The 26,541-nt window shown below is 42.0% G+C and overlaps 1 protein-coding gene across 1 annotated transcript; it reads left to right on the forward strand.

The window, feature by feature from the left end:
• Positions 1-1,448: 1,448 nt before the first annotated feature.
• LOC121277192 (thioredoxin-like) lies at positions 1,449-23,129 on the forward strand. Its single transcript, XM_041186338.1, has 5 exons — positions 1,449-1,605; positions 3,508-3,612; positions 8,122-8,181; positions 17,912-17,977; positions 21,349-23,129. The coding sequence occupies exons 1-5, from the start codon at positions 1,582-1,584 to the stop codon at positions 21,409-21,411; spliced, it is 318 nt and encodes a 105-aa protein (XP_041042272.1). The 5' UTR covers positions 1,449-1,581; the 3' UTR covers positions 21,412-23,129.
• Positions 23,130-26,541: the final 3,412 nt, after the last annotated feature.

The raw sequence follows: 26,541 nt of genomic DNA on the forward strand, positions 1-26,541 counted from the left end.
AGGCAAGGATTATACAGTAAATGGCAGAACCCTTAAGTACATTGACGGGCAGAGGGATCTGGGTGTACAGGTCCACAGGTCACTGAAATTGGCAACGCAGGTGGATAAGGTAGTCAGGAAGGCACATGGCATGCTTGCCTTCATTGGCAGGGGTATTAAGTATAAAAGCTGGGAAGTCATGCTGCAGCTGTATAGAACCTTGGTTAGGCCACACTTGGAATATTGCGTGCAATTCTGGTGGCCACATTACCAGAAGGATATGGAGGTGTTGGAGAGGGTACAGAGGAGATTTACCAGGATGCTGCCTGGTCTGGAGATTATTAGCTGTGAGGAGATGTTGGAGAAACTCAGATTGTTCTCGCTAGAGCAACGGAGATTGAGGGGCGACTTGGTAGAAGTTTACAAATTTATGAGTGGCACGGACAGAATAGATAGTCAGAAGCTTTTTCCCAGGGTGGAAGAGTCGATTACTATGGGACATAGATTTAAGGTGGAAGGAGAAAACTATAGAGGAGATGTGCGGGGCAAGTTTTTTACGTAGAGGGTAGTGAGTGTCTGGAATTCGCTGCCAGAGGAGGTGGTGGAAGCAGGAACAATAGTGGTGTTTAAGAGGCAGCTTGACAAATACATGAATAGGATGGGAATAGAGGGATACAGACCCTGGAAGTGCAAAATGTTTTAGTTGACAGGCAATATGATTGGCTCAGGCTTGGAGGGCCGAAGGGCCTGTTCCTGTGCTGTACTTTTCTTTGTTCTTTTAAGGCCTTATGCCATTGGTATTATTAAGATTCCCAGTTTAATAATTAACTACCATTGTTTTAATTTTCACAAATGTATTTCAACACACGAGACCCACTTACAAAAATTTCATTCATATTGTGCTGAGGCTGCATGACTAAGCTGATGTTGCACTTTTAAGAATTCATTCATGGGAGGTGAGCATTGCTGGTCAGGCCAGGATTTATTGCCCATCCCTAATTACCCCTGAGAAGGTGTCAGTGACCCGCTTTCTTGAATTGCTGTAGTCCGTGTGGCATAGGTAGACCCATTGTGCTCTTAGGAGGGTGATCAATGTTATTCACCCAGCAACAGTGAAGGAATGGTGATGTTTTTTCCAATTAAGTCGGGATGTGACAGAGGGGAACTTGCAGGGACTGGGCTTCTCATGTGCCTCTGCCCTTGTTCTTCTGGCAGGGGTCACAGGTCTGGAAGTTTCTGTGGAAGGAGGCTTGGTGTTAAAGATCAAATCCCATTACATAAATCTGTGAAAGAATGCCAACCAGATAGGCCAGGAATAAGGATTAAGGACAGGAATTACCAAAACATTATGAATTAAAGCTGGTTTTTGGTTAAATCTTACCAATTCATACTCCTGCTCACCTGGGGAGAAAGATTAATTGAGCTCCACCAACTTTCTCAAAGTAACCATTATCACACCATAAGGCACACATTCCTATTGCTCACGTGACCCAAACCTGTTTGCGTCCCTCCTCTCAGTATAAATTGCAGAATTCCTCAAACTGCTGAGGGTAGTTTGTAGATCAGTAAGTAACAGTTGGAGGCGTTAAAGCATCGGGCAAAATGGTCTGCCATATCGAAAACTTGGTAAGCTTGAAGCCAATATTCCTTCTCAATTTATTCTTTTGTGTGTGAGATTTCATCGTGACATTTTAATGTAGATGTTCTTCATTTCCTGAATTGAGAATCTGCTTTGTCATGCTGATACAGCGAGTGTTGAGTGTACGATCCCCAAACGCTGTAACTCTTATGTGGCTATTTTAAGTTCTAGCTATTTAACTAGATTGTTGAAGTAATAAGAATAGTGAGTGTGTGTGTGTTTGTGTATGTTTAATTCTTCCATAATGAGGAAATACCACTGAAATTGAACTGAACGCGGACGGGTGTGTTCCACCGGTCGGGAAGTCTGTCCTTGTGACTACAGTTTGAGTTAACGCAACATCTCTTTCGAAACATCGAGGATTTTACGCGTGAACGAGAAACTTTTAAAGTATATATCGCAACTTTCGGCTGTTCTTTAAAATGTTATTTCAAATTTTTTTTAATGCCCTCTCCCTGTCCCCACCCCCCCAAAAAAGTTGGGCCTAAACCCCAGAAATTGGATAGTTCTGCAAAGGCCCCAAAATTAGCTTAAACTCGGCTAAGAAAGCTGCATCTTAGTTTTATTAACTTAAATGCTGGAGGGTGGTTTTAATATTTTCACAAAAATGGACCAACTTCACAAGCATGAACCCTGGAGTGGGGTGGTGGTATGTGATAAGGAAGGAAGCAGCGAGATAATGTCGGAAGCGTTTACTGTAACATTTCCCTAAAATTGATCAGAAGCGAAGGCTATTCAGAACGTCCCCTTCTTCCTCCTCACTTGACTGAGTCCCGAGGCTACGTTTAAATCTCTGGGAAAGGACGGGGAATTTTTCGGCTGGGGAAAAATTCCCCCGATCTGCCATCTTAACTATAATTTCAGAAACTTCCCTGAAATTTTTTTATTTTTGGAGAGGGGAAACAAAGTAATTTAGCTGCGTATTGAGCAGTTGGTTTTAGTAAGCACGTAATAATAGCAGGAAGCAATTTCTGATTGAACAAGCTCTTGTTAGGAGAGAGAGAGAGAGTTAGTGATTAAAGAAGCACTGACTGTAGTAAGGAGGTAAGCATTGTTTTAAATTTGGAGCGAGTTTATTTGTTTCGTCCTAAAAAGCCTTGCAGTGTGAATTATTTGAAGTGGATTATTCGGAGTAAGAACATAATTTCTTATCTAAATAGTAGCAACATCTAGGATTGCAGAGATGGTGAGAACAGTAGGCCTTGTGAAGGCCCACAGTTTCTTGAGTTATTAATGGTATTTTTGGGTCTGACTCAACTTTTTCAAATAATCTTGAGTGCTGGCGAATTGGAGTGGAAGTTTTTAAATGCTAACTTCTCTACAACTTCCGACTTCAGAAACGCAAGTCACTGAAAAGTGTTAATTTTTGTGTAGAATGCTCACATCTCCTGACGTGATGTATGTAAATCTTCATGCTGCAATACTGAAGAGTTGTTTGTAAGGGTGGATTGGGTGAGAAGGGGTTTTAAAAGAAAGGAATCTATTCCGCTCACTTGTGGTGTTACTGGAAATGGAACTGGGCCTGGTCTTGAGGCAGATCTATCTGGGATTTTTTTTTTAAGAAAACTGTCCCTAGTTTTATTTTTGAACCCATGGAGGCTGGCTTTCCAAGGGCTGGTGATCCCCTGTGGGTGAAGGGAGGGTAGGGACTATTAGAAGTATCCTCTGTAGGCTTGGGAGGAACAGGACTGGCTGCTAAACCCAACAAGCTTTCCTGTTTACAGCTTCTCCATCCTCCCACACCCCTGCAACCGCCCCCCCCCCGCCCCCCAAATTTTGCTCCCATGCCAACTCCTGACCCCCACTTCCCTACTAAGGATGAGAAGCTGCATGTTTTAAGCAAATTTATGACCATTTTAATTTGAGTAAAATGCTTTCTAAATTTTCAGGCTGATTTTCAGGCCAAACTGAAAGAGGCTGGAGACAAATTAGTTCTGATTGACTTCTTTGCAGACTGGTGTGGGCCTTGTAAGCAAATTGCACCAAAATTTGAGGTGAGTACTTGGCAAGTGATCTTAGTGGCCCATGTGACCCAATCTGCCCATCAGTTCCTGAATTTTAAAAGCTCAGCTTCAAATCCATAAACCTGACCATTTTTCCACAGTCTTGTAATGTACTGAGTCTAGGATGGACAAAACTAAAGTTTGCATATAAAACAATCTTGTACTAGATATTTTGAACACATGCAACTGTCTTGTGTTTAATGTGGTTTTTCCCATGGGAATAGGGCCACTTAATGACTAACAGAATAGTGTCACAGGCAACATCAGAAAAACAGTATTTACTAAGGGAAAGGATATGCGAACATGGATAATGAAATGCAAGCCATATTTTAGAGCAAAGAACAAATATTAACTAAGCCCCCTAGTTAAGACAGATTTACTTGTGCATAGGAAGGAGAGAAGGTGTAGTGCCAGAGAACCAGTGAATAGTAAATGAAGTAACATTATACTGGTGGAAGGTGAGATATAGACCAATCAGCCTAAACATCTGTGGTAGGTGAAAAACCTATCTCAAGGGGTAAGTAGAGTGAAAATCAATAACTCTGAATAGTCAAGTGTGGATTTCAGGAGGGGAGAGTCTTACTTGACCAGCAGAATTTTTTTAAGAGGTAGATGTAATTTATCTACCTTCCCAAAAGGCCTTTTGATAAACTGCTCCATGATATTTTAATAAAGTCAGAGCATATGGTGTTGGTGGGCAAGTCATAGAATGGATAACAAGCTGGCTTCAAGACAGTAGGAGGGTAAAAGGCTAGATTTTCTGTGGTTTAAATGAAGTGCTGTACCTCAAGGTGCTGGGATTATTGTTCACAAGATAGATAAAACCCCAAATTGTGGTCAGGAGGACAGTTATTACAAAGGAACATGAGGACATAAACAGGAGCAAGAGTAGACCATTCAGCCCTTGAACTGATCCATTGTGGCCTTAACTCCACTTTCCTGTCTGCGTCCCATAACCCTTGACTCTTGTGCTTTATCAAAAATCTGTCTTAACTCTCAGCCTTGAATATATTCAATGACCCAGAGTAGAGAATTCTGAAGCTTGATGATTAATTTGTCCTCATCTGTCTTAAATAGGAGACCCCTTTATTTTGAAACTATACCCCCACTGCTTCTAGATGTCTCCTGCTTTGAGGGTAAACATCAACTACTGTCAAGCTCACTAATCATGTTTCAGTAAAACTATTTTTTAAAGTGCACATGTATACAGGCCCACCCTGGTCAACTTTTCAGAAAACAAACCCCTTCACCCAGGAGTTGATTTTGAACTGCCTCCAGTATTATCATCTCCCCCTTGGGAGGCCAAAACTGTACAAGTGATATCTTGCTGGTGCCCTGTACCAATGCTAATTTAGCAGCAGCACCCCCTGCCTGCCAAAATTTTGTGTAGTAACCTTTTCTGCCTTGAGGAATCCAAAATGCACCACACTCTTCATGGTTTCACTATCCAGTCTGTTTATCATATCCAAGTAAATTTGTCAAATGCTTCCCTTTTCTACAGAGTCAGCATGGCTTGATTAAGTATCCTTTCACTTAATGAGTTCCAGTAATAATAGATGTTGCACTAATGGCCTTCGTCACTTTCCTTAAGTGTTACATGGAACAAATTAAAAATACTAACACTCTTGCAGAGTTGGCTAATGAATTTCCAAAAGAAGTATTAACATAATCTAAATGGGCCAGAGGAATAAATGGATCTGGGAATACACATTGCAGAGTAGAGACACCAGTTAACAAGGCCACATTTTTAAAAAAAGCTAAGCATTAGTTTACTTCTAGGGGGACACAATGGAATAAATAAAGAATTGATAAGCTTGTATCAAATATTGGTTAGGCAACATTTCGAGTCCTGTGTACAATTTTGGGTCATTTTTTTCTAAACTGGCATTAGAGGGGTGCAAAACCAAACAGTAATGCTAACAATAATGTGGGGTATCTCTATCAAAAGTGGATGAACAGGCTGAAGGGTGGTTCTAATAGAATTTTTCAAAACTATGGGAAGATTTGATAGTGGACATGAAGAAAATATTTCCACTTGATTGTGGGAAGAGCAGAGGCCATCAAAAATGAGCCACTGAGAAATCTAATGGGGAATTCGGAAGAAACCTCTGTGTACCTGTTCACAGACTCGTGAATGTGGACCAGTTTATGACAGTGAGCACTGATGTCAGGACTTGCCCTGTCTTTCACACTCCTCTCAATTGTTCATAAATGTCAAAAGAACTCTGTTATCAGGTGAAAGGACACATTCTGATTGCAAAGAATTCATCCAACAGACTTGAGTTTAAACAATGTGAGTTTTGAGCTAAAACCATGGGTTTATCACATGACCTGACCTTTGCAACACAAGCATGAGATGTTATAAAAAGCAGTTAACTTTTAGTGAAATTAGGATTCAATTATAAGAGCTGAGACCTCTACTACTTTGTGGCTGAGGCTGTTTTTCATTTTTGTGGTCCTTATGCTTTTTTTAACCTGAGTGGGTTTTGGAATTGTCCTTCAGAACTTGTCTATCTGGCTCCTGTATGATTAAGTAGGCAGAGTTTCTTCAGTTGAAAGAGATACATAGCTTTTAGCTGTTTCTTCTCTTGACTGCTAATGGTGATTCTGGTCACATGATTTCTCCCCATAATTTCAGTATCTTCTACAGAAGGTAACTAATTAGCTAATGGCTGGTGAGACCTTGGCTATTTTTATAAAAACAAAAACAGCAAGTCTGACTGCATCTCTGGAGAGAGACAGTTAACATTTCAAGTCCATATAACTTTTTTTGTTTCAGATTTCCAGCATCTGCAGTATTTTGCTTTTGGCTATTGTTACAGTCTAGGTGATAAGCTTTCCTTGTCCTGTCCATCACTATTGAATGGCCCATTCTTTCCCTGTGAGCTAGGAGAACATATCAACACCTTCATCTTGGCCATTCTTTGTAGATTGTCTGTCTGATGGCATGGAATGTAGTTGCATAGCAATATATAATGGTGATAGCCATTTACAAGTTTAACCCATCTTTGAAAAATTCTTGACAGCAGGTGTGAAAATCCATAAGAGGTTTGCCTTGGTATGTCCTCATTGTAACCCCCATTGAAACTTATAGAAATTCTGCAACCTGTAATTACAGACATGCCTGGTGACCAGTGGCAACAAAGTCTGTCTTTGCTTGGCAAAAGCCTTAATTTCATCAGCTGCTCTATTTGAACTTAAAAGGACTAATAGTCCACATTGCACATGACACATCACAGCAACTCACTTCCATAGAACCACATATGTTGATGCATTTAAGGGGAAGCTAAGTAGGTTTGAGGGAGAAGGAATAACAGGGTTATGCTGACAGTTCAAGGGGAGGAGTATGAATCCTGGCATGGTCAAGTTGGACTGAATGGCCTGTTACTGTGCCAAATATCTTAACATCAATAACTTCCTCCTGCACAAAGTTTGTTTGACAAACTCCTGATCTTAACTCAACAGTAAGATTGTAGGAATGTGATATTTTAAATAGTGTCTAGGACCACTTTTAATTGCAGGAAGTTGCCCTTTGTCAAACTTACTCCCAACCCCCCTACAATTGTCTTGAGCGATTGCTGCCTTTGAACAACCAGTCACACTTTCTGCTCCAAGGTGAACAATCCCAGGTACATAAAGCACCACTACTTTCAGGTTACCATGGAATGGATACTAAGGATGGACTTGTTACCTTAAACTCATCCTGAGATGGCATCATTTTAAACCCGTCTTGTTAATAGCTTTGTAGCCCAACAGCAGTTGGTCTAAGAAATATCAACAGGATCAAACTGTTGCTTAGGACAAACCTTGTTTATATGTTCCCCAACCCTCTGGGTTTTTCTATACTCTAGGGAAACCCTCTCTACACAGCTCTTGGGGATAGTCTATCTTTCACAGATATTTTATTGGTTCATTGCTGGCTAGGCCAGCATTTATTGCTCTTGAAGATGGTGCTAAGCTGGCACCTTGAACCACGAGTCCATGCAGTATAGGTTGTTGGGGAGGGAGTTCCAGGATTTTTGGAACAGTGATATAATTCCAAAAAAGGATGTGTTGTAACTTGGAGAGGAATTTGGCAGGTGGTGGTGTTCCCATGTGCCATCTGCCCTTATCCTTCTGGGTGGGAATACAGAGTAGGCCAGTGAATATTGGGCATTGACTGTTGCTTTCAATGAAGTAATTGAAACTTTCAGTGTGGATTCCTTGGACTGACTTAACTGAATTCAGTCTATTTGACATGGGTTTTTTTTGCTGCTTTTTTTTTCTCTATTGTCATGTAAGTGTAACTTTGGCTTTAAAATGTAATCAAGACTCATGAATAAGCAAATCAAGAGCAGCTTCATAGATTGCACCATAAAATTTAAATGCTTTTAAAACACAAAAAGTAGGGCACAGGAATTTTACAAATGTATTTTCAAATTAACTTAATTTGAAAATATTGAGGATTTTTAGAAACTATTACCTGGATAATTTTAATGTCTTCTGCTCTCCTTCCTCCAGGCACTTTCCAAGCAGCATACTAATGTGATCTTCTATAAAGTAAATGTGGAGGAGGCTGAGGTAAGTTGGATTTGCTACATAAACTGAACTTTTGTCTAGATACGCCACCCAAAAAGTGCTGATCCAGTTTAATGGAGGCACTTCAAGTGTTGGGGCTCATCTTGAGACTGTTACATTGGAACCAAATTTGTTTTCCCATTTGGAGCAGCACAAATCTGGGGGAAAAAGCTGACTGGACTAAGTCCTCTTTTGGGAAAAGAGAAGGCTGAGGGGTAACTTGATAAAGCTCATTAATTCTGAAGGGCTTTTGAAAGGGTACACTTGTCAGAAAACTTCCACTTTTGGGAAGCCAGGGCAATGAAATTTTGGGGGTGGATAATTTTAAGGATGAGATCTGCTTCATGTGATACTTTGGACCTAATTAAGGTCATCACAACTTGGTTCACAGCAAATGCAAATTGCACAATCTTTTGAGCTGGTGTGGTCAACATTTTGACCAAACCAAAAATTGCAGACTGGCAAATCCAATCCTGGGTTTATTAATCCTTGCTCACTTGCTGTTTTGTTGGATATTCTTTTGGGACCTGGCCCCAAAAATACCATGAGCTGGTGCTTCTGAAAATGAAGATTTATATAATCCCACTAGTATCTCTGCAAGGTGACTTTTACTAGGAGGTGCACCAATGTAACTGCAAATATATTGCATCAGCTTCTCATTATGCATCTGGCTTTGGGATCTGCCAGACTCCATTCTGGGATAAGTGACCCATTCTGCAGTCTGAATATTGGCACCGCTACGTTGACAAGTTACTCAACAACTGAGTCCCACCTCAGGACAGGAACTAGAAGATGTTTGCCAAATGTGCATGATTATCTTGTGAACTGTGTTGCTCAAATCTACTCTTAGGAGTACTATCTCCTCTCCATATGGAGAAACTATATATACGCACGCTAAATATTCCTGATGGAAAGGATTTCCTTTGAAGAAAGTGGAAGCCTGGATTAAGTTTTTTTTAGACAGTACCAAGCTAGTCAATGGAGATTTGACAAGCTAAGCACAAATAAAAATTAAATCAGCCCAGTGGGGGCGGGGGGAGAGACCCTAGGAAATTTTTGAAGTGTATCAAATCAAAACAGGGTGACACTGGAATACCAATTCTGCATATAGGGGATAAGTTACTGTTGGATGATGAGGAAAAAGCTGGAGCTTGTGGTCCCAGAGCATTTTTCAAGGAATTGGAGTACCTCACTACTAATCTGTAGTAAGCCTAATATCCAACTACCTGCAACATACCAAAACTACAACTCCAAGAGCAGGGAAAAAGCTTCCTCTGTTGCTGGACTTGCGAAGACATGTTGAACCAAAAGAACACTTTTTTAAAGTTATGATGGGTGACTTGCGTAACACTTTCAGGGTGAGTGTGAATAAAGTCATTTTGTGAAAACCCACAATCTGCTGCTGGTACCACACTTAGGTTAAGAAACACATCTACTTTTCAAAAAAGCAGAGATTGTGGACAGAAGGGGATAGGAGGATTTGGTTTCTCTCCTTGCCTGTCCATATGGTTGACAAGCCGCCTCAAATCCTTCAGTTTGTGAAACTGAACTTCCATTACTTCCAACTACTGATGGAAAAGCTGCAGTCATCAGACAACACAATTTTATGGCATAGCTGCTTGGGGTCCACATACTGCTTAAAAACATTAAACTCCTTGAGGGAGTTCAATATCAGGCAACTTATTTTTGTATCATGAGTAATTGGGTGTCTTACTGATTAGTCATGCCACTAGGCTGTCAGTCTCCAAAACTGAGTTTGTTGTGCCTCTTTTTGGACAATTTAAATATTTCTAAGCAGTATATCAGCTCAGGTTCATAGTCAGAAGCTCCAACTGTATGCTGCAGTGTGCTTCCTGGGTGGAGGGTTGGGAGAAGAGCTAGAAATTAAGGACTTTAATTTCTTAATCTACTAAGTGTGGTACCAGCAGCAGATTGTGGGTTTTCACAAAATGACTTTATTCACACTCACCCTGAAAGTGTTACGCAAGTCACCCATCATAACTTTAAAAAAAAAAGTGCTCTTTTGGTTCAATATGTCTTTGCAAGTCCAGCAACAGAGGAAGCTTTTTCCCTGCTCTTGGAGTTGTAGTTTTGGTATGTTGGAGGTAGTTGAATCTTGCACAACTGTTAATCTCCATGTGATTGAAGGACTCATTGGAAAATCTGGCCTCAATTTAATAATTGTAGCTGATGGTTGAATTGTGCACCTCTTGAGAAAATTCACTGCAAGACTATGGAGTGAAACCTTGCCCAAATACAAGGGGTAATTGAGGGTTACTTGCAATGCACCCTGAATATTTGGTTTTTCACGTGCTGTTTTTTTTAGACAAAGAAATAAAGCTTTAGAAATCTAACTAATTTGAAAGGTAACCTTTGCTAATTCAATGTCAGACTTGAAGTGGGAGGAATCATAGCTTTGGTAGTGCCATAACATCTGTAGTTATTTCAGTCAGGGATTTAAATTTAATTCCTGAAGTTCCCCAGATAGGCTAGAAGCAGTTTGTCAATGTAGGTGTTCAGTGGTGGATTAAATGGCTCCTGCTCAATAAGCCCTTATACCAAGGATGACATCAGAGCTATAAGCCTTATACACAAGGATGACTATTACGAAATAACTGAAGTGTTATATTGGTATTTTGTGGGTGTTAATGAGTTTTAGCTTTAAACTTTTGATTTGTGTTTACATGGAAACTAGGAATAGGCCATTCTGCCCTTTGAGCCTGCTCTGCCATTCATTATGATCATGGCTGATCATCAACTCAGCCTGTTCGCACTTTCTCCCCATACCCTTTGATCCATTTTTAGAGCTATAGAAAAAAGTCAAATGGTTTTACTTTCACTGTAGAAATGCAAGTACCCTTAAGTGTTTTGACTCCTAAGGAGAAGGTAAACAAACAGTAAACTTGCTTTTGCCTAGCAATAGGGCCAGAGAGGCAGGTTCCGCCCAGAGTAGAAACAACTGTTAGTTTTGGAAACTGTTGAAGTTCAGTTGATTTTGAAGCTGTTGCCAAGAGAAACTGTAGCAAAGGGAACAGAGCTTGGGACTGGCTAAGGAAAACCCTGAAAATCCGGGGGAGTGAGGGGAAAGTTCAAAGCAGATCTTCCTGTAGGAAGGACAGGGATCTGGAACTGGAAAAAGGTCCTGTGCAGTTGAGGGGCAGAGAGACTCCAAGTTTCAGATTTAGAGAAGCTGTAGAAAGCAGCTTTTAAAAAATGAGGAACTTACAAGAGGCAAGAAGATCCGAAGAGACAGCTGAAGGCTTAACTCTTTGCTATGGGCATGTGAAGCACATGTTGACTGTCAATGCATAGGAAACTTGAATGCATATGGTGGCTTGGGAAAGGAAACATCGAAAGAAGAGTTCAAAACCTGGGAGGTGAACCCTTGCAGAAGGCATCTGAGAGTCAGTTTGGAAGAAAATTCCGAGGTGGGTTAATGGAGATTGGAAACCCTTGTGTGAAGGACAGAATTCATTGAGACTGGTTAGCTCAGTGTGAAAAGTATCTGGGGCTGTTGAGATCCATTGCATCTGGTTGTGGTATCTGTCAACACAAAAACAGAATTAACTGGAAAAACTCGGCAGGTCTGGCAGCATCGGCGGAGAAGAAAAGAGTTGACGTTTCGAGTCCTCATGACCCTTCGACAGAACTTGAGTGAGTCAAAGAAAGGGGTGAAATATAAGCTGGGTAAGGTGTGGGTGGGGGGGGAGGGTGGTTTGGGTGGGGGGAGAGAGAGAGAAGTGGAGGGGGTTGGTGTGGTTGTAGGGACAAACAAGCAGTAACAGAAGCAGATCATCAAAAGATGTCACAAACAACATAACAAAAGAACACATAGGTGTTAAAGTTGGTGATATTATCTAAATGTGCTAATTAAGAATGGATGGTAGGGCACTCAAGGTATAGCTCTAGTGGGGGTGGGGGGAGCATAAAATTTAAAAATATTTAAAAATAATGGAAATAGGTGGGAAAAGAAAGATCTATATAATTTATTGGAGAAAACAAAAGGAAGGGGGAAACAGCAAGGGGGTGGGGATGGAGGAGGGAGCTCAAGACCTAAAGTTGTTGAATTCAATATTCAGTCCAGAAGGCTGTAAAGTGCCTAGTCGGAAGATGAGGTGTTGTTCCTCCAGTTTGCGTTGGGCTTCACTGGAACAATGCAGCAAGCCAAGGACAGACGTGGGCAAGAGAGCAGGGTGGAGTGTTAAAATGGCAAGCAACAGGGAGGTTTGGGTTATTCTTGTGGACAGACCGCAGGTGTTCTGCAAAGCGGTCGCCCAGTTTACGTTTGGTCTCTCCAATGTAGAGACCACATTGGGAGCAACGAACGCAGTAGACTAAGTTGGGGGAACTGCAAGTGAAATGCTGCTTCACTTGAAAGGAGTGTTTGGGCCTTTGGACGGTGAGGAGAGAGGAAGTGAAGGGGCAGGTGTTACATCTTTTGCGTGGGCATGGGGTGGTGCCATAGGAGGGGGTTGAGGAGTAAGGGGTGATGGAGGGGAGGAGTGGACCAGGGTGTCCCGGAGGGAACGATCCCTACGGAATGCCGATTTGGGGGGGGGGGGGTGGGCTGAAGGGAAGATGTGTATGGTGGTGGCATCATGCTGGAGTTGACGGAAATGGCGGAGGATGATCCTTTGAATGCAGAGGCTGGTGGGTTGATAAGTGAGGACAAGGGGGACCCTATCATGTTTCTGGGAGGGAGGAGAAGGCGTGAGGGCGGATGCGCAGGAGATGGGCCGGACACGGTTGAGGGCCCTGTCAACCACCGTGGGTGGAAAACCTCGGTTAAGGAAGAAGGAGGACATGTCAGAGGAACTGTTTTTGAAGGTAGCATCATCGGAACAGATGCGACGGAGGCGAAGGAACTGAGAATGGGATGGAGTCCTTACATGAAGCGGGGTGTGAGGAGCTGTAGTCGAGGTAGCTGTGGGAGTCGGTAGGTTTGTAATGGATATTGGTGGACTGTCTATCACCAGAGATTGAGACAGAGAGGTCAGGGAAGGGAAGTGTCAGAGATGGACCATGTGAAAATGATGGAGGGGTGGAGATTGGAAGCAAAATTAATAAATTTTTCCAAGTCCTGACGAGAACACTAAGCAGCACCGAAGTAATCATCGATGTACCGGAGAAAGAGTTGTGGAAGGGGGCAGGAGTAGGACTGGAACAAGGAATGTTCCACATACCCCATAAAGAGACAGGCATAGCTGGGGCCCATGCGGGTACCCATAGCCACACCTTTTATTTGGAGGAAGTGAGAGGAGTTGAAGGAGAAATTGTTCAGTGTGAGAACAAGTTCAGCCAGACGGAGGAGAGCAGTGGTGGATGGGAATTGTTTGGGCCTCTGTGTTCGAGGAAGAAGCTAAGGGTCCTCAGACCATCCTGGTGGGGGATGGAGGTGTAGAGGGATTGGACGTCCATGGTGAAGAGGAAGCGGTTGGGGCCAGTGAACTGGAAATTGTTGATGTGATGTAAGGTGTCAGAGGAATCACGGATGTAGGTGGGAAGGGTCTGGACAAGGGGGGAGAGAGGGAGTCAAGATAACGAGAAATGAGTTCTGTGGGGCAGGAGCAAGCTGAGATGATCGGTCTACCGGGGCAGTTCTGTTTGTGGATTTTGAGTAGGAGTTAGAGGGCCGTCTGAGGTTGGGCGATTATCGGGTTGGAAGCTGTGGGAGGAAGATCCCCAGAGGAGATGAGGTCAGTGACAGTCCTGGAAACAATGGCTTGATGTTCAGTGGTGGGGTCATGGTCCAGGGAGAGGTAGGAGGAAGCGTCTGCGAGCTGACGCTTAGCCTCTGCGAGGTAGAGGTCAGTGCGCCAGACAACAACAGCACCACCCTTGTCAGTGGGTTTGATGACAATGTCAGGGTTGGACCTGAGAGAATGGAGTGCAGTAAGTTCAGCGAGAGAGAGATTAGAATGGGTGAGAGGAGCAGAGAAATTGAGATGACTAATGTCGTGCCGACAGTTCTCAATGAAAAGATCAAGAGAAGGTAAGAATCCTGAGGGAGCGGTCCAGGTGGAGGGAGAATATTGGAGGTGGGTGAAAGGATCTGTTGAACTGGGAGAGGACTCCTGCCCAAAGAAGTGAGCCTGGAGACGAAGACGGAGGAAGAAGAGTTCATCCTGCCGAGCTCTAAATTCATTGAGGTGAGGGCATAAGGGTATGAAACTAAGTCCTTTGCTGAGCACTGAACGTTCAGCATTGGAGAGGGGAAGGTCAGAGGGTATAGTGAATACACGGCTGGGATTGGAAGATGGGGTGGGGACGGAGGGACAGGCAGGGGTGGAGGGTCCTAGATGGGTGTTGGTGTCGATGAGTTGTTGGAGCTTGCGTTCCTTAGCACTTGAGAGAAAGAGAAAAAGTTTCTTGTTGAGGCGTCAGATGAGCCAAAGAATAAAATGAAATTGGGGGCACGCGCAGCTTTGAGAAAGGGTACGGCGGTGCTGCTGGAGGGAGAGGTCGAGTGTGTTCATATATGGCGGTGCATGGCACTGAGTGTGGATTTCAGAATGTGACGGGAACAGCAGTCCAAGAAATGTTTTATGTCCCAGAGATACCTGTAATCCTGGGTGGGTTCGAAACATGAGGGGTGGAATTTCAGTTGAAATCCACGTGGGGTAAGTCGGAGACGGAGACAGTCACTGAGAAAGGAGATATGGCTGTGAAAGCAGGTTTTAGTAAACACCTTGTCAAACACCAGGAGAGAAATGGAAAGCAATGAAGGTGAGCAAGGCAAAAGAGAGATACTGAAATCTTGTCACAGAGACGAACAGAACTTCTTCAAGGAGGTAGGCATTTCTTGAAGAGCAGTGGCAGTCAATTAAACACAGATAAAAACAAAAAAACTAAAAAAACTGCGGATGCTGGAAATCCAAAACAAAAACAGAATTAACTGGAAAAACTCAGCAGGTCTGGCAGCATCGGCGGAGAAGAAAAGAGTTGATGTTTCGAGTCCTCATGACCCTTTGACAGAACTTGAGTGAGTCCATGAAAGGGGTGAAATATAAGCTGGTTTAAGGTGTGTTTGGGTGGTGGGGGGGGAAGAGAGAGAAGTGGAGGTGTTGGCCTGGTTGTAGGGACAAACAAGCAGTAATAGAAGCAGATCATCAAAAGATGTCACAGACAGCAGAACAAAAGAACACATAGGTGTTAAAGTTGGTGATATTATCTAAACGAATGTGCTAATTAAGAATGGATGGTAGGGCACTCAAGGTATAGCTCTAGTGGGGGTGGGGGGAGCATAAAAGATTTAAAAATATTTAAAAATAATGGAAATAGGTGGGAAAAGAAAAATCTATATAATTTATTGGAAAAAACAAAAGGGAGGGGGTGGGGATGGAGGAGGGAACTCAAGACCTAAAGTTGTTGAATTCAATATTCAGTCCGGAAGGCTGTAAAGTGCCTATTCGGAAGATGGTGTTGTTCCTCCAGTTTGCATTGGGCTTCACTGGAACAACGCAGCAAGCCAAGGACAGACATGTGGGCAAGAGAGCAGGGTGGAGTGTTAAAATGGCAAGCGACAGGGAGGTTTGGGTTATTCTTGCGGACAGACCGCAGGTGTTCTGCAAAGCGGTCGCCCAGTTTACGTTTGGTCTCTCCAATGTAGAGGAGACCACATTGGGAGCGACGAATGCAGTAGACTAAGTATCTATCTGTCACTTGGTTTCAGTATGGTGTATCTGACCACAGGGTACCATTGGTACATGAACTGTGTAATTACCATGGACATTAAAAGTATAGTTTTTTAACTTGTTATCCTCAAATCTGTCTCTATAAAAGGTATAGCTGTGTGTGAAGGACCATTTTTAAATAGTTCACCTTTTCACATTTAAATGTTTTCTTTTAAAAGTTCATCAGCTGATTCTGTTTGGAAACAGTAGCTACTGAACAAACTTACCCTGATTCCAGCTTGATGGATCCTGTCAGCTGGGATTGTAACAGCTCACATGACAATGGCAAGCCACAGTGCACAAAGACACTTCTCCAAGCAATTGAGGTTTTTTGATGCCAGCAAGTCTGTAGGGAAACCAATATTTATCCATTGGAGTTATAAATTATTCATGAGATGCACTATGGGATGGTTAGGGCAATTCCTTTGTCTAGTTTTTGTATTTTGCTTGCAGAAGGTAGTCTGCATTTAGCTGAAGCAGTCTGCTTGATCAGCAAAAGCTATGGGACGGTGTATAGAATCCATTAGAAAGCTTAAGCAAGTATGCAGTGAGACCCAATGCTTGAACTGAGGAGTCTTCAGTTTTGAGGCCTTGAAAGAAATTTAGGGGCTCGCTTAGCCGAAAGTGCAGAGGATGCCCATAAATCTTGTGCGTCAAGCAAAAGCTGGAATACCAAGGAGAATTTAAGATTTTTGGGGAGCTTTGGCAGGGGTAGCAGCAGTAAAAAGTGGAACTGTTTATAGATTGAGTCTTACTGGTGGTTGATTTAAATTTTTAAATAAGAGGTTTTGTCTCATGGTATAATTCCTTAGTTAATCGCTGTTCAAATTTCTCTAACACTTTTTTTTAGATGTGGACTTTGCCAGAAATCTAATTGCCCTTGAACTGAGGCTTGCTAGGCCACTTCAGAGGGCAGTTAAGAGTCAACCACATTGTATGGGTCTGGGGTCACATATAGGCCAGACCATGTGAGGATGGCGGATTTCCTTCCATAAGGGACATTAGTGAACCAGATGGGTTTTTACAACAATTGGCATTCGATCCAGGGTTGCCTTAATGAAGACTAGCTTTCAATTTCAGATTTGATTTTATTTAATTGAACTCAAATGACACCAATGGATTGGATTCAAACCCTTGTCCCCAGGTTCTTAGCCTGGGTGTCTGGATTATTAATCCAGTGACATTACCCCTGTCTGTTATCCCAGTAGAGGTGATTGGGGAGACATTGATCAGTGTAACCTGGGAGAGGAGAAAAGAAGCACTTTTGCAGACATTAACGTTGGAAGAAAAGCCTTGCATGAGGCCAGGACATCCAACAGCACTTCATAGCTTCAAGTATACACTGGGTAATGTGCTTGCCAATTTCTGAACAGCAAAATTCCATAAACAACAATGAGATGAATGATCAGATAATCAGGTATTGTTGAATGACTAATGTCATGTTGGAAATTATTTTAAAATAGAGTTTAGTTGTCTGTCTCAATTGGATTAAAGCCAGTTGGTCTAGAGACTTTGAATAGATGAGTGGTAGGTTTGAATTGTTAATTAGATAAAACATAGGGAAATAGATGAAGTGTAAAGGGGGCAATTTGCATTTAAGTACCTAGCTCAAGAGCAGATGAAATATTACATATGTGCTTACAATCTTGTATTAATGTTTTTGTAAAAACCTCAACCTTTTTCCAACTTGACTCTGGTCTATTACTACTGAACTCACTGCATCTCAAAATATACAAATTGCAAAAATGGGTTATGACAGTTGTTTCAATTTTCCCTCTGATTTGAACAACTCAGCCTTTTACCATTTGGCTGCCATAGTTGGCCAAGGCACTGGGACGTGGGTTTTTTAGATCCATCTGGAAGGGGAAGGACCTCTATCAGATCTATACTCATCTAATGAAGACCACTTAAAATAATATGGGAAGCAAATAGAGGGACATTGAGATTAGCATAGTTTGTTCATATGGAGAAACAGCCCTAGGACAGATTTGATTTTTTGATTGACTTATTTTCTGTGCTGTAATCTTCTATAACTGTGTATTTTTGTTTATCCCCTTTAGGACGTGGCTACAGAATGTCAAATCAGTGCCATGCCAACATTCCATTTTTATAAGAATGGAAAGAAGGTACAGTGATGGTATTTTAGGCTTGTACATTAATCACACTTCCTCTAAGTCTTAGCTGATTTGTCCCCTTTTGATAAATTCAGGATTCTACCCAGGATTGCTGTGTGCTCAGGGAACACCATACTCTAAGGGTACACAAAACTGGATCTTTTAATCCATGATCTCTTCCAGTGTTACTCCATGTTGGGAGCTTGAATTTAAATATCAAATCTATGATTTTAATCCTGCTTTAGAAACTTGATGGTATATTATGATTGAATAAATTAAGCTCAAAGTGGAGGTTTTTTGTTAAGAACACCACTGTTCAAGAGACAAGCAGAGAATCCCCAGGGGTCCTGGTGAGGGGGAAGGGTGTAATAGAGCAATTGGATGTCTATGATGGGTAGGAGACTAAGGCCAGAATACTGGGAAATTCCTTTAAGGACAAAGCAGTGAGTTGTGGTAGATGGCTTTTATTTAGACCAGGGGATGGTATTTGGTGTTCAAGGGTTGGTGCTGGGGTCACCTTTTATTTGCTACATAAATGATGTAGATCTTGGATTACAGAGTGAAATTTCACCAATGAGATCAATCTTGGAATGACTGTGTTGTGTACAACAGGACATTGGGTAGTAGAATGGGCAGGCAAATATCACATGGAATTTAGTGGAGAAGTGTGAGGATGATGCATTTTTTGTAGAAGGGATAGGTAAAGGCAATATAGACTTAATAGCACGAATCTAAAGCATGCAGGAACAGAGACCTTGGCATTTAATTTCCAGTCTTTCATGGGATATGGGTGCCATTGACTGACAACACTTGCCCATCCTAACTGCCCTAGGTATAGTGTCACAAGTAGGGTAAACCAAGTAAAGATGGCAGATTTCATCCCTAAAGGGCATTAGTGAACCATTTGGTTTTTATGACAATTGATGGTTTCACTGTCACTGTTAATGATATGAATATAGACTGGAATAGTAATGTAAAAGGGCAGGGACAAGAGTCCCTGGAGTGTTCAGGAAAACTTTCTACAGTAGGTTTCCAATCAAAGAGCTATAGACCTTGTACTTGTGAATGAGATGGGCCAAGTGGATCAAATGATATACAAACATACTAATTAGGAGCAGGAATAGGCCATTCAGCACCTTGAGCCTGCTCCACCATTCAGTAAGATCATGGCTGATCTGAAAGTAACCTCAACCCACATTCCTACCTACCCTATACTCTTTAATCCCCATGTTAATCAAGAATCTAGCTTGGCCTTAAGTCAAAGACTTGTTTCCACTGCTTTTTGAGGAAGAAAGTTCCAAAGACTTGTAACCCACAGGGAGAGTTTCTCATCTCTTTTAATGAATGACCCCTAGCTCTAGATTCTCCCACAAGAGGAAACATCCTTTCCACATCTATTGTAAGAATTGATCAAGTTGCCTCTTACTCTTCCAAATTCCAGTGGATACAAGCCTAACCTATACAGCCTTTCCACAAGGCAACCTGCCCATTCCTGGTATTGGCCTAGTAAACCTTCTCTAAACTACTTATGCATTTACATCCTGCCTTTTAATAAGGAGACCAGTACTGTACATAATACTCCAAACGTGGTCTCACCAATGCCCTGAAACTGAAGCATAACCTCCCTATTTCTGTAATCAATTTCCACACAAATGTTTCTATGAGCTTTCCTAATTCTTACTGTACCTGCATTCTAACCTTTTGTGATTCATGCACTGAGACACCCAGATCCCTCAATCTGAGCTCTGCAATCTCACCATTTAAATCTTTTTTATTCTTCCTGCCAAGATGAACCATTTCACAGTTGCCAGATCTTTGTCCACTCACTCAACCTATGTCACTTTGTAGCCTTCTGATGTCATCTTCAGTAGCAAACATTTGGGGGACAGTGATCATAGTATCATGTGGTTTACATTGGCTGTGGAAAAGGACAAAGACCAATCTAGTGAGAATAATGAACTGGGGGAAAGCTTCCTGCAAAGGGTAAGAATGGATTTGGACCAAATGGGTTGGAATCAGTTTGGCAGGAAAAACAGCCACTAGACAATGGGCTAGCTTCAAAGAGGAATCCCCTTTTTTTGGTCCCTAATTGACTCTCTCTCCTTTTTCCACACTTGTACTATTTATATACCATAGGGTTTTGGGATTCCCCTTTGACAGCTGCCAGTCTGTTTCATACTCCTTTTGCGTCTTATTTACTTTCTTTCTTCCCCTCTTGAACCTGGTTCTTCTTTGTATTATTCAGCTGACCTCCCTCAATAAGGAGGTATACATAGTGGTTAGCAAAGCATAAGGGATCTTGGAATTCATAAATAGAGGTATCAACTACAAAAGCATGGAAGTTGACTGGGTGCAGAGGAGATTTACCAGAATGGTCCAGAGATGGAGGGGTTGAGGCGATTTCGTTGCAAGGCTCGGGTTCTCCCCTGAGCAGGGGAGGTTTGATGGAGGTGTTCAAGTTTGACATGGTTAGATAATGTAGACAAAAGACAAACTCTTCCTTTAACTGTAAGATGGCATAGTTAAGGTTTTGGGTCAAGATGCAGGAGGAATGAGTTTTTTAGTGAGTGGGAATGACCAGGAACTGACCACTCAAGGGTGGTGAAAGCAGAGGCTATCATTGGAAATTGGGTGGGCACTTAAAAGGGATGTAAAGTAGCAGGGCTACAGAATCACGCAAGGGAGTGGGAATGACCTGGATAGCTCCTAGGGGAGCTGGCATGGACTCAAATGGGCCAAATGGCTTCCCTTGATGTAGATGACTCTTGGCAGCATAGACTATTATGACTTAACAATTTTCCCAAGACATGTGATTCCTCTTTCAAATTGTCACCTAGTTACATCCATTTTTTTCTTATCATTTCCTTTTTGTTAGTTTTAATTGCACCATTGTCCCCTTGTCATTTAATTGCTCCTACCACCCATCCTATTGAAGATCTTTTTTTTCTCTAGCTCTTTCTCTCCCTTTCCCTACCTGCTCAAAACATCTTGTATCTAGTTTCTTCCAGTTCTGATGAAAGATTGTGAAACCAAAACATTCACTTATCTCTCTCTTTTGAGTTGAATGTCCAACATTAGTTTGTTATTGTGTGGAAGAGCAAAACAAGGGCCTAAAATAATCACTAAGTTCCCCTGGATTCCTTTACCCAGAGAATGTTGTAAATGTCTCACTATCCACATGGGAGTGGTTGAGGTGAATGGTCCAAATTCATTTAAGGGGAAGCTAGATATTCTCTTCAAATAGAAGGATATGCTAATAGTGAGTGAGTGTGAAGAGGCTGGAGGAGCATAAATACTGGCATAGACCTGTTGGTCTGAATGGCCTGTTTCTGTTGTAAAACATTTACATAAAACATTAACTAGCTTTATCAATTTCTTTTCAGGTAACTGAAGTTGTTGGAGCAAATGTGGACCAGCTGGAGAAAAATATCAAAGAATTACAGTGATCCTTTAATGTCCCATCTTAAATTTCTCATCTTTCTGAAACTGAATAGGAGTAAAATGCAAATTAAGTGATTCAATATTTGTCAAATCAAATGTGGTGTAAAAGATGGTGGGTTTTTGTGAACTGTGGAATAATTGTACTAAATTTTATATAGGCACATCCTCAAAGCTTTGATCACATGCCTTTTGTCTACAGGGATGAGGGGAAAGCAGCAGATTTCTGTATTGCCACTTGCTAATGACAAACACAATGAGATTTTCTCCACTCACAATTTACAGCGAAGCAGGAAATCCTTTTGGGAATGCAAATAGAATTTTCCAGGAAATGCTCAACAGTGAGGTGATGCAGTCTTCAAACTGTCTTTTCCAAACTGAGTTCAATTAGACTAGATCATCCTTGCTTCTGATTGGTGGGTGCTTTTCAATGACTGCTACCTTAGCCCTCAATGCAGCCATCTTCATCTCATGGTTTCTGATCAGCTGCTGCTCTTCAGAACTGCTCAACCACAGGGTAGCTGGGCCATCTTTCAGTGATGTAGAACATACAGTTAACATCTCTTTCTCCTTTTCCCTTTTTTGATTTTGGCTGTTCCTATCTGTCAAAGCTCAGCAATTGTCACTAACTGCAAATAGAGGGAACTGAGTTTCAGAGCGTCTTTCTGATTTTCAGGGAAGATCTTGGTCAGGTTCAGATTTATGGTTGAGGACTTTTCTAACCCTCTCGAAATTGTGAATTTCATTCCTCTGGGAAGTGTCACATCCATCCATTTCATGCAGTTGTATGGTTCCTATGTCTGTTGTATACTCAAGCGCATCTTCTAGGGAATAGACTGTTTTGGTTTCCCTGTTACTGTCTCTGGCTCTTACTATTTTCTTCTTTGGTTTGACATCTTTTTCTTGTGATTAATTTTCAAGAAGCTCTGCAGTTTGATCCATATGCAGGGCCTACTTTGTGTGCTTTTTGATATATCTGGCACATGTTTCTTTGTCTGGTGTACTTTTTGTTGCCTTTTCACTGCATCAACCCTGCTGCCTTTCTACTGACCTAAGCTGAAAGCTAGCCATTTGGATAGGGTCTTCACCTCTCTACTCAAGGCTTCATGTACTCTGGCAGTGTCTACAGACTGTTATATTGGGTGTGATTTCCGATCAATTCTATTGGTACTTCAGGGTTTGCAGAATTGCAAATAAGCTGTTCTAGCAGCCTTTCACCTGTGTCCTTAAATTTATTTTCTGGCTGCATTTTTCAGTCCTGTTATGAAATTGTCAACAGGCCCACCTGGTTCCTGTGTCAGGCCTTGAAATTCATAGCAATTGATCCAATGATTTGACTTTTTGCTGGAGTTGTACTAAATTTTTGAAATTATTTATTTTGCCTGGGTTTCTGCTGTCATCTTCACTCTGCTCCCAACAATTAAGCAAATCTTTCCTGATATCAGAAGGATGTAACTAACACTTCTTCACTAGTACAATTTAGAAAGCTACTAAATGTTACTGTACTCCACCCTTCTGTTAAAGCTTCGTGATGAAATCAGCCTCCTAATTCACTGAGCTGGAGCTATGATTGCTGCAGTGGTTATTTTTAACATGATTCACTCAGCCTTTTTTTCTCTCTGGCTCTAATTGGGTTAATTCTAATTGAATTCATTTTAAATGTTTTTGTTCACCTGTCACCATGTTACATCTTTCCACGAGTTTGAAATAATCATATTTAAAAGTTGATACTGGATCTTCATGTTTTTCTTCAATTGCCCCATGAGCTGGTAGAATGCACATTGCTACGTAACACATAACTGCAGTGCAACAGTGAACATGGCACCTTACGGTATATATTCACATACAATTAACTCTTACCAATAATATAACCAGGAACACTTCATTTCTGTCCTAGGCCATTGCTGCAGGAGTTTGTCAGGCTAGTGGCCTAGGCCTAACCATCTTCTGCTGCTTCATCAATGATCTTCCCTCCAGCATGATCTAGAAGTGGGGATATTCACTAATGGTACAGTGTTCAGGTACTGGAGCAGTCTGTGTCCATGTGCAGTAAGAGTGGAGACAAGGTTCAGGATCAGCTTGATAAGTGACCAAGTAAATTCATGCCATGAACTACCAGGTAATGGCCATCTCCAATAAGAGAATCTAACCATTGCCCCTTGCCATTCAATGGCATTACAATCCCTGAATCCCCCCCCTATCAACATCCTGGGGGTTGCCATTGACCAGAAACTGAAATGGATCAGCCATATAATATGGCTCCAAGAGCAGGTCAGAGGCTGGGAATTCTGTAGACTATTTAATTACTCCCCTCCACCACCTTAAATATTCACTCCCTCTGCCACCAACACACAATGGCAGCAATATGTACCATCTACAAGATGCACTGCAACAACTCACCAAGGCTTCTTTGACGGCACCTTCCAAACCCCTGCCCTCTACCACCCAGAAAGACAAGGGCAGCAAATGCATAGTGTGTTACAGTTGGTGGCATTCCTATCTTGATTTGGAATTATATCACCATTCCTTCACTATTGCTGGCTCAAAATCCTAGAACTCCCTCCCTAACAGCACAGTGGATGTATTCATTCCACACACACTGCAGCAGTTCAAGTCAGTTTCTCATCACCACCACCACCTTCTCAAAGGCAATTGGGGGTAGATAATAAATGTTGATTTAGCCTGTAGTGTAATGGGCTAATGGAATAGCTATGATCATGTGCTGTGGACCATGCTGTATTGCTGAGCTCAGCAGACATGTGCTAGATGTTCAGAGGATGGAACACCCTGTACTCAGGAAACTTTTCTATCATAGAGTTAATAAATCAATTTGAAGCACGTAGCAGAGAAAGACTAGAATCTAGAGAAGATAGGCCATGCATACCAATAGCCAGCAACCAAGCCACAGTCTATGAAACATGGTAGCAACAGTGGTGATACCAATCTGGAGAAGGGTTAACTCCACTAAGTGGCCAAGGGGACCATGGAAAGGGAGTGCAAAAACTGCCAGAAGGAAGAATCTACAAACTTGCCAAAGAAGGAGGCAAACAGGAAAATAGTAACAATGTCCATACCTGGCGAGCGGACACCCCTACTTTGATCATGCAAAAGTCTTGATGGCCCACAGGCCAAATGTAGGAGTTATGGAAGAAACGCTTCTCTAATATTAAGCAGCATTGAGCCTCCGTACTAAAGAGAAGAACCTTTCTGCTGTAGAACTGGTAGCCAATAATACCCTCTTGAGACAGGGTGGTGGAGGAGGAGACCTCTGCAGACTTCAATACCATCCTCACAGCCTTGACCTGTAACTGAATCCTTGTGATCGAGCAACTAATCAAAAATCCCAAAGACCGAGGGGATTGGTTGAATTATTTATTACCAACCTATATCCCGTAGCTAGCTCTTGCAGATTTGGGTTATTGAAAGATGAACCATTTCACGACTACATCACCGTTAGGGTCCATGATGAAAAGCAGTTAGATTTTTTACAGACCAAGGATGATCTCATCTTAAGATAAAGTTGTTCAATACATGAGTCAGCCTAACTCAAATAAATTGGGCTATAATTTGTCGTGACACCAAGGTTCTAGATGACTCCTATTAGTGGCCCCACCCACTTAAAAGCCCACCAAGATGAGCGAAAGGGCAGGAAACCCACAGCAGCCATTTTGAGATATTTACATTGTGCAAAGAACACATATCAAGATTGCCCAGCAGGGAGGCGCAGAGTGCTTCCAGCGTGGGAAGACTGGACATTTCAAGCGCTTCGTTGAGTCCAACAAATTTTATTGAGGAAGAAGACCAGAATGTTTATGAAATTCTCTCTAGCCAAGAGGTTTGAAATCAATGCAGAAACCAAATTACAGATTTTCTAGAGGAAGTAAGTGGTCTTAATCAGGATTATTGGTCAGTTACAATGCAAATTAAAGGCTTTGACAGATGCTGGAGCTGGTGTTAGTATACTAGTTGATCATCTGAACTGGCTTCAGCCAATACTGCTCCATCCATCAGATATTAAATTGCAAGGTCCAGATGGCACAGACCTTCCCAAAAAAAAAGGCAGGATAATTGTCCCTCTTCATTACAAGGGGCAATTATCTTTGTGAACAACATGGAGAAAATCAGTGCACATCTTTATTGAGAGGAGATGTTGCCATACTACTGGGAAATCTGGAAAAACTGGGTGATGACCTTCATTTGGACAACTAGATGCCTTTCATATCTGTAGAGCCAGTGGACTTTCAGCCGACAGCAGCTGAGAGGTTTATTCAATCAGCAGTGGTTTACACTCCAAGAGAGGGCCTCCACTAGACTCCAGGTGGATATTGAGGTTATGGATCTCCATTCTTTTTACAGCTAGGCCAGAGGTGGCTGATACAGAAGGCAGTGAGGCAGACGGTGGCCATCTGCATGAAGACCATTTGGGCTTGGGTTGACCCTTTCCTGAAGAAGGTAATAAGGAAGAGGCTCTTGTAGCACTGAGTGATCTGCTGGAGGATGAGGTCCTCGAGGTTGGTTAACCATTCCACTTGACAGCTGAATCATATGAAATCTCTGACTTTTTTGAGCAGCCAGCTGCAATTACTGCAGTGGAGCAGCATTCAGATCGTTATTCCACTGAACCTATCTATGCAATACCTTGTGTATCACTGATTAACCATGTAGTTAGCTCTGTAGTGAGAAATAAAATGCTCTACTTAAACATCCTTGGCTCTGTGTATCCTTCACATCTAGGCTTGGGAGTTATCAAATTCCATATTTCTGTCCTATTGTTGGCTAAGAGGACATCACAGCCATCAATAGGCAAGGAGTGGACAAGTGAAGCAAAAATAGAGAGTTGTCGTGGCTCTGGGTCCTGTACCTTCTTACATCAATCTATGGGTGGTACTATATTCAGTCCCACATTACCAGACCCTTCTAATACACCTCCTCCCCCACCCCCCAAAATCTTTATCCCTGAAGTATAGAGTTACTTTACTTCAAGTCTTACATTGTCATAAGTCTAATGCATTTACCTTATTGTTACAACCTTAGTGCTTTTTTTAATCGTGTCCACGGACAGTCTATACATGGCCCAGCCAGAACTGGACACATTTTTGCGCCTTGTTGAATTCAGCAAGCTCTGCAACAATGCAGGG

The sequence above is a fragment of the Carcharodon carcharias genome, chromosome 4 (genome assembly GCF_017639515.1).
Source record: "Carcharodon carcharias isolate sCarCar2 chromosome 4, sCarCar2.pri, whole genome shotgun sequence".
NCBI lineage: Eukaryota > Metazoa > Chordata > Chondrichthyes > Lamniformes > Lamnidae > Carcharodon > Carcharodon carcharias.

Excerpts from the sequence above, each read along its gene's own strand:
- LOC121277192 (XM_041186338.1), top strand. The coding sequence starts at position 1,582 with ATGGTCTGCCATATCGAAAACTTG. Across the intron at positions 1,606-3,507 it reads TCTGCCATATCGAAAACTTG|GCTGATTTTCAGGCCAAACT; the intron begins GTAAGCTTGAAG and ends CTAAATTTTCAG. Across the intron at positions 3,613-8,121 it reads AAATTGCACCAAAATTTGAG|GCACTTTCCAAGCAGCATAC; the intron begins GTGAGTACTTGG and ends TCCTTCCTCCAG.